Source organism: Chlorella variabilis (genome assembly GCF_000147415.1).
Source record: "Chlorella variabilis unplaced genomic scaffold CHLNCscaffold_7, whole genome shotgun sequence".
NCBI classification, from domain to species: Eukaryota; Viridiplantae; Chlorophyta; class Trebouxiophyceae; order Chlorellales; family Chlorellaceae; genus Chlorella; species Chlorella variabilis.
In genome coordinates, this window is record NW_005435081.1 from 1,424,169 (window position 1) to 1,431,893 (window position 7,725).

General features: G+C 67.2%; 3 protein-coding genes across 3 annotated transcripts; 1 reads left to right on the plus strand and 2 right to left on the minus strand.

Moving 5' to 3' along the window:
* Window positions 1–209: 209 nt before the first annotated feature.
* On the plus strand, window positions 210–3,858 carry CHLNCDRAFT_57539 (hypothetical protein; the record flags this gene model as incomplete). Its single annotated transcript, XM_005848693.1, has 11 exons — window positions 210–293; window positions 601–733; window positions 947–1,131; window positions 1,245–1,345; window positions 1,520–1,618; window positions 1,894–2,009; window positions 2,360–2,437; window positions 2,684–2,751; window positions 2,967–3,065; window positions 3,334–3,422; window positions 3,587–3,858. The coding sequence occupies 11 exons, from the start codon at window positions 210–212 to the stop codon at window positions 3,693–3,695; spliced, it is 1,161 nt and encodes a 386-aa protein (XP_005848755.1). The 3' UTR covers window positions 3,696–3,858.
* Window positions 3,859–4,024: 166 nt separating this feature from the next.
* On the minus strand, window positions 4,025–6,164 carry CHLNCDRAFT_144480 (hypothetical protein; the record flags this gene model as incomplete). The annotated part of the gene is made up of 8 exons (XM_005848899.1): window positions 4,025–4,157; window positions 4,253–4,352; window positions 4,577–4,668; window positions 4,988–5,096; window positions 5,271–5,451; window positions 5,588–5,667; window positions 5,826–6,003; window positions 6,126–6,164. The coding sequence occupies 8 exons, from the start codon at window positions 6,162–6,164 to the stop codon at window positions 4,025–4,027; spliced, it is 912 nt and encodes a 303-aa protein (XP_005848961.1).
* A 224-nt stretch (window positions 6,165–6,388) lies between these two features.
* On the minus strand, window positions 6,389–7,192 carry CHLNCDRAFT_57540 (expressed protein; the record flags this gene model as incomplete). Its single annotated transcript, XM_005848900.1, has 2 exons — window positions 6,389–6,814; window positions 6,976–7,192. The coding sequence occupies 2 exons, from the start codon at window positions 7,188–7,190 to the stop codon at window positions 6,724–6,726; spliced, it is 306 nt and encodes a 101-aa protein (XP_005848962.1). The 3' UTR covers window positions 6,389–6,723.
* Window positions 7,193–7,725: the final 533 nt, after the last annotated feature.

Consider the following 7,725-nt stretch of genomic DNA (forward strand, 5'->3'; position numbering starts at 1 on the left):
GACAGCACGCCTTGCTGGCAGCTGTCCCATGATTGCTAACGCATATGCATGAGCATCAGGCACCCCCGACACGCACAGGCCGATCCAGAGCCACCAATAGCGCGTTGGGTTGAGTCGGGCGCTCTCACCGGCCGCCGACACGTTGCGGGAGGCCAGCGGGTCCCAGCATCGCCCTCAGGGGCTGAATGGCGGGAGTCTTGAAGCGAGCGATGACGGAAAACGTGTCCATTGCCATCGGGCTGGTCGGCCCTGGCGCCGTGGGCCGCGCCCTCCTGGAGCAGCTGCGAGTAGAGGTAAGCGGGAGCGATCGGGTGTGTGCAGGGAAGCACCCCGATTGCTGCCTTGCTGCCTGGCTTTGCCGCCGCCGCCGCCGCCTGCCGCCGCCGCCCTTGGTGCCGCCCAAATGCTGCGCCATGCTGCCCACTGCTGGTTACCTTGCCCTGCACCACCATGTGGCAAGCATGCACATGGGCGCTCTGGTCATGCTGGTGCCTCCTTGCTCTTGACCAAGCGTTAGAACCCAGCTTCTCGACCGCACGGTAGCCCCGCTTTCGGTTGAGCTTGCCTCCAACTGCCCCTCACTCCTGCTTGGCCCTGCAGACCCCCAACCTCTTCAACAAGTACCGGATCGACCTGCAGGTGCAGGGCATCCTGAACAGCAGCCAGGTCATCCTGGGCAAGGAGGGGCAACCCATCAACCTTGAAACCTATGGGGAACAGCTCCTGGAGTCGTGTGAGCGCCGCCGCTGCCGCCGCCACTCAGGCGGCCCAGTTCTGCGGCCGTCGATGCCGCGGCTGCACCTGCGGCTCGATGCCTGCTTGCTGAATGACTTGGCTGGTGGGCTGACCGTCGGGACCGCAAGCAGCGCCTGCCTGCCTGCCAAGCTGCAGCTGCGGCGGTCGCAGCAGAGTGTTGACCCGCCACTGCTGCCCGCGCCGCCTGCAGCCGCCGACGCGAGCCTGGGGGTGCTGACGCAGCACCTGCGTGCCTTGCCGCTGCCGCACAAGGTTATCATCGACTGTACCGCCTCAGCATATGTACCGCAGTTCTACCGCCGCTGGATGGAGCAGGTGGGGTCCTCACTGTTACCGCCGTGGGTGGTGTGCTTTGCCTGGTTACGTCCCGGCAGGGTGAGCTGCACCTGTTGACATCACTGCAAGAAGCACTGCCATCAGTGCCCGCGCCGCTGCCGCCGCCCCTCCGCATGTGTGCGCACAAAGCTTGTATCGCGCTGCCGCCGCAGGGCATCCACATTGTTACCCCCAACAAGAAGCTGAACAGCGGTCCGCTGGCCGAGTACCTGGCGGTGAAGCAGCTGCAGAAGGCGGGGAGCGCCCACTACATGTGCGCACCCGAGCGGGCCACCTGGGAGGCTGCATGTGGCTGTGTGGGCTGGGCAGGCGAAGCGGGGTGGCGCTGGAGCAGGCTTGGCAGCACCCCGGAGCATGCGAGCCGACCGATGGGGTGCCCTCCTGCCTGCCTGCCTGCTTGCCTGCCTGCCTGCCTGCCTGGCTGCAGGTATGAGGGCACCGTGGGGGCGGGGCTGCCGGTGATGAGCACCCTCAAGCAGCTGCTGGACACGGGGGATGAGGTGCAGCGCATCGAGGGCGTCTTCAGGTGGGATAACCGCCGCCAGAGCGCCGCTGGGGCCAGGGCTGTGCGGCTGCTGGTGGAGCCGGTGCCAAGCGGGGCGCTGCGCCCGCTGCTCCCCTCGCTGCTGCTCCGCCTGTGCCACCCCACCCAGACAGCTTCGCTGCCACGCCGTAACCCTTCCTCTCCCTGCGCCCCGCTGCGGCACGCTGTCTGAAACAACCATTGCAGCCATTGCAACAATAACATTGCAACAATAGTATTGCAACATGCGCCCGTCCCCTCCCTGCCGCACCCCGCAGCGGCACCCTGTCCTACATCTTCAACGAGCTCGCGCCCGGCAAGGCGTTTAGCGAGGTGGTGTCGGGCGCGCGGCGGCGCGGCTACACCGAGCCCGACCCCCGGGACGACCTGTCGGGTGGGCGGCTGCTGGGAGGGCGCGGGCGCTGGCGGGGCGTGCGGTCGGTCGGTCGGGCCCGGTGGCAGGAGTGGCTGAGGTGTTGGTGCAGAGGCGTGGCGCTCCACCCAGGCGCAGCTCTCTCCCCGGGCCCGTGGCTTGCACACCCGCTGGACGGCTGGCCCGCTTGCCGGCGGCAGCCGCGGCTCGGGCCCGCGGCAGCGGCGCCGGCATGAGCGGCGTCCTCCTGCTTGCCTGCGTGCCAGGAACCGGAGGCACCCCCTCTGTGGGTGTGCTTGCCCGCTCCTCGCCCTCCCAGGCATGGGCGTGACTGCCCCCCTGCCTGCCTGCCTGTCGCCGCCGCCACGCAGGCATGGATGTGACGCGCAAGGTGATCAACCTGGCTCGTGAGTGCGGCAACAAGATCGAGCTGTCCTCAGTAGACACAGGTGGGCTCCCTGTTCGTGCTCTGCATTGCAGCATGGACAGGTGCTGTGTGGTTCCGTTTCAGCGCTCCAACCAGCAGGTGCTGTCTGCGGCAGCCGATTGTGTGTCCAGATGCACAGCGCCGCCCCCCGCTGCCCGCCCCCTGCCCGCCACCCGCGCCGCTGCCTGCCGCGCCGCGCGCTGCCGCGGGCGCGCATCTCACGCCGCCTTGCCCTGCGCGCTCGCCGCCGCCGCCCACCGCCCCGCAGAGAGCCTGGTGCCGGAGCCGCTGCGCAAGGCGCAGTCGCCGCAGGAGTTCATGGACTCTCTGCACGAGGTGCGCTTTGGCTGCTGCGCTGCGCTGCGCTGGGCTGTGCTGGGCTGTGCTGGGAGTTTCAGCTGTGCTGTGCGCTCCGTGCTGTGCTGTGCTGCGCTGTGACTGTGCACTGGATGGTCTCGTCTTTGCTCTGCACGAGGTGCCCCTGCGCTCGACACGCTGCACCACGATGGTACCAACGTGCTGCCTGCCTTGCCCTTGCGTACCGCCTGCAGTACGACGACATAATGGCTGAGCGGGTGCAGCAGGCAGACAGGCACGGCGAGGTGCTGCGTTATGTGGGCTCGTACGACGCAGAGAGCGGCGTGTGCCAGGTGCGAGGCGGACATAGGCCCCCTCATACACGGGCTGCCTTGAAGCGGCCAGCTGCAGGGGTGCCTGCCGGCGGCTAGCTGTGGAAGGCGCCTGCGTCCGGCCGGCGGTGCTTGTTTGCTGGCCTGGCGGCGGCAGCTCATGCGCCTCGTACCGCAGAGTGTGCTACGCAGCAGCTGGAGCTGGCGTGCAGCGCCTGAATGGTTCCTGGCCTCCCCAGGCCCCTCCTCGACCCTCTACCGGCCTCTTTGGCCTGCTCCGCCGCCGCAGGTGCTGCTGCGGCGGTTCCCCAAGTCGCATCCATTTGCCAACCTGGCCGGCACAGAGAACATCATTTCCTTCACCACGATGCGGTACAGGTGTGGCGCCGCCTCTGTACCGCCTGCAGTACCGTGGCATGCGTGCAGGGCATGTCAGCAAATGACGCCCGCTTGCATAGCCGGCGCTGGGCGCCGCTCGGCGCGATGCCCCCTGGCAGTTGTGCCGACTCATCCCCTGCCCGCCGCCGCCCGCCGGCCTGCAGCAACCCGCCGTTGATAGTGCGGGGACCGGGCGCGGGCCCCGCGGTGACGGCGGCGGGCGTGTTCAGCGACTTGATAACGCTGTCGAGGTACCTCGGGGCGCCCTCATGAAGGGGGCAGGCAGCTGGCAGCCGCTGGCGAGGGCAGCCGGCAGCATCCTCCCTTCCGGACAAGGAGCGCCGGCCCCTGCGTGTGGTGCGGCGCGCCCCATTTTTTTGAGTAGATTGGAGTTCTAGATTGGAGTTCCCTTGCTGAGTGTGAAGCGTGAAGCCGCTTCTTGGTTGCCAGGGAAAGTCGGCACACCACTTTACAGCACTCTCGGCGGCTCATGCCAGGCAGGATGTGGAAGTGCCAAGTGCAACAAGCCAGCCCAATGGGGCGCGGGTGAAAGTGTCTGTGCGGTCGGGCATTGGCAGGCCGCGCCAGTCCTCAGCCGCCGCTCACAAGGCGTGCATCATGTGCTGCGGCGTCTCGGGGATGCCGTACCGCCGCTGGTAGCTGCTGACCGCCCGCGCCAGCTGCGACCCCTGCCGCCCAAAGCTCTGCCGCAGGCGCGCGCCGGTGTTCTGCCGCCTGCGGCGCAGGCAACGGCACGAGAGACGGGAGGATTGGGATCCAACTTGGATGGCCTGCTTGCCACGGCACGCCGCGCCATGCCGGGCCCCCACCTGACGGCATTGTAGTGCAGCGGCGCGATGTAGGTCACGAATATCTCGTGCTGGGGCCGCGTGGTGCGCGGGATGTACCGCAGGAACCAGTTCTCGCGGTCTGCAAGGGCGGCGGCAGCAGCGCTGGCTGGGTGCGGGCGCTCCAGGCATGCAGCCGAGGAGGAAATAGCGCGGCGAGGGGAGACACCAGCCTGTTGGGAGCTTTGCTGGACCCACCACAGGGCGGCCCCAAGAGCCACAGCCCGGCAAGACTCACGGCCCACCAGCCAGGCAGGAGCCGCCAGCAGGCAGCCGGGAGGCACCTCCCGTCAAGCGCTACGGCACCTGACGAGATGACGTTCACCACTACCGCCAGCGCCTCGCAGATGCCCCGCAGTGTCAGCTCGTCGCCCCACGTCCCCAGCCGGCCCATCTGCCTGCGGAACCGGGGGACGGTCGCGGCAGCAGAGGGGTATCGGGGAGCAGCGCCGCCGGGCAGCGGTGTCTGGTGGGCCCGCTGCCGACGGGCCGCCAGCCCATCCACGAGCAGCAGGCCGATGAGCGAGGCAGCAGGCGCATCCCCGCTGGCAGATGCCGCACGAGGTGGAGGCACACGCTGTGCCGCCGCTTGCTGCCGGTGTGAGGACCAGCCGCCAGGCTCCCCACCCGATGCACCCCGTGGCCAAAACCCCAGGCAGTGCACGGGCAGCACGCAGGCAGTACACATGCAGCACACATGCAGTACACAGCGCTCACCTCATGTACCCCCCAAAGTCCTCCCCCAGGAACGCCTCAAAGTCCTGCCGCCGCTGCTGCATGTACTGTACCGCCTTGCGCCGCACGTACGTGTGGTGCCGCTGCGTGCCTGCGCTCGGCACAGGGGTGGAGAGGGAGAGCGTGGGCGGCCCCAGATGCGGCGGCGGCAGCATGCTGGGGGCACGGCGCCTGGCTGTTGCATGCGAGCAACACCGGGGCGGGCCAGACCGGGCAGGCAGCGCCATAGGCATGCAGCAGTTGCACAAGCACCGCCCGCGCCCACCATACAGCCCAAAGGAGACGGCCCGGAACTGGCAGCTGCCATCCCCTTCCATCACGTAATGCTCCAGCTTCAGCTTGAACAGCCGCTCCTGCAGGCGAGCCTCCTCCGCCTCCAAGCCGGGTCCCTGCCCCTGCCCCCAGCCCCAGCCGTTAGAGGCAGGCGGCGTGTTCTCAGGGATCGGCTGCGCGGCGCAGGCGGGCAGGCAGGCGCAGGCAGCCGGGTGGGGTTGGGGCCTGGCAGGGCCAGCGGAAGCCGGCGGAGAGCAGCAGCGGCCGCCAATCCAAACGTTGGCAGCGCCTTGCATCGCCCCACCCCACCTGCATCTGCTCCATCCCTATCGCCGCCTCCAGCAGCTTACGGCTGTCGGTCCACTTCAGCTGGTGTGGCTGTCCATTCCCTGCGTTGGGAGGACATCAGCGGCGAGGAAAAGGATGTGTGCCTCAGCAACCCTTGTAATGGCCGAGCAGTAGGCACCCTCGGTGGGTGTTGGGCAGCGCTGCCACGCAGCAGCTGCCGGCGGCAGACAAATCATCAGTGGCATGATGGCGTGCGCACCCGGCTGCTGCTGCTCGCGGCGCGGCATCGTGGCGGCGCCCAGGCTCATGCTGTGCCGCCGCTCAAAGACGCCCAGTGAGGGCTGGCTGGTCAGCGCAACGTTGACGGTGGCGTCTGCCTGCCAGCCCACATCCAGTGGCGGCATGATAGAGGACAGCTGGTTGCGCAGCTCCTCCACCTGGGGAATGGAGGGGAAGTGTGGGCAGCAAAGTCGGTTTCCACGGGCGGCCGGTGGCGGCGGGGCAGAGGCGGGGCGGCGCGGTCTCCTGCCTGGGTTCTAGAGCGCGAGTCATACTGCACGAATGGCTCGTCGTCCTCCTCTCCGCAGCAGCAGCCCATTCTGACTCTTGGGTGGCCCACCAACCCAAACTCAACAATGCGCAGCGAGGTGACGACACAGGTGTTTGCAGAGGGCGATCAGATGGGCCGGCTGCAGGAGCTCACGCGTTTTCGCTCCAGGTCAGCCCGGTGGCGCCACCCGGGCAGCGCCGCCGCAAGTCATCTGCGCACCGCCACTCCGCCCAGGCCCAGCAGAGTGCGCTTGCCTGGCTCCTCCAGCTAGTGTAGGAGAAACTTTACATGGATGAACGTCAAATGCTTGAAAACAGCAGGAAAGAACAGTTGCGCCCGGCTCAGCCAAACGCAGCAACAGATACCGAGGAAACAAGGGAAGGCTCACACGCTCGCAAGGCAAAGGATGATGAATATGCTCTCAGGAATTTTGGCAGGACGGATGTCTGGGCCAGCCAAAAGTGGCAGGCCCCAAGTAACTCACGGCTGGCATGGCAGGACCCAAGTAACTCACGGCTGGCAAGTGCTGGGCGCTGACGAATACGGTCAGCGCATGGAGGTTTGTGCAAGAGGGATCAAAGGGAGTGCTGATGGGCAGGTGGATAATTTATGGACGGCCAGCCTGGGCGGCGTGCATGTGCCGCTCGCCCATGGTGGAAGCGCTGTGGCGGGGCCGGCCGAAATCATTCAGACGCAGCCTGCAGCAGGAGGGTAGAATGAAGCGTCAGTTGGATGCTGAAAGAGCAGGGTACATAAACGCTCTCCAGTTCAGGAGAAGTGGCAGGATGCCACGGGATTTTGCTGGCAATCACTGCACGGTGCCACCACGAGCCGCTGACCCCGCCCCGCCGCCACTCACGCGTCGCGCAGTGCCTTGGCCTCGGGACTCATCATGCGCTTGCCGAGCGGCTTCATGGCATACATGTCGCTCTCGCCACCACGACGCTTGGGCTGGGAGGGAGAGCTCTCGGCCGAGGAGCAGATGGCGGAGGCGCTGGACAGCGCCCGGGTGCCCTGGTAGGCGGTAGTGGCCAGGGACTTGCGGCAAGAGGCAACGATGGCCCGCGACAGCATGGCTGCAAAGTGTCGGAAGTGCAGAGAGTGAACCAGATGCAGGTCGACGGTGTGTCACCAGACTATATTGAAGGCGGGGGAGCCATACAGAGCAATGGAAGTGTGGAATGACGCGCCAGGCCGCCGCCGGTCCTTTTGTGCATCATGCGGTTGGTACCCCCCCTCGGCGCCAGCTTGGCGCGTTGCCATCTGGCGCCGGCGGCGGCCAGGTGTGACCCAGGTTTAAATTATGGATTACTCGCCACAGCAGTGCGCCACGTGTTGCTCCAGCAGCACACCAGATGACGAGTGAAGTAGATTGCCCAGATCGTTGGCAGACCAACGCTGAACCCTGGGAGTGCTTCAGGCTAGCGAGAGGACGTGGCGCGCCACTTCCAGCACCTGCTGGGCACCGCCGTCCACCCGCCAGCACAGCGACCCCCCGCCAGAGCCACCACCGGAGCCCCCGCCCACCATCCCCCGCCACCCCCATCATCGCCGCAAGCACTGCGGCCACCCAGCCCGGCCTGCCTCATGCCGCCCCCCCATCCGTCAT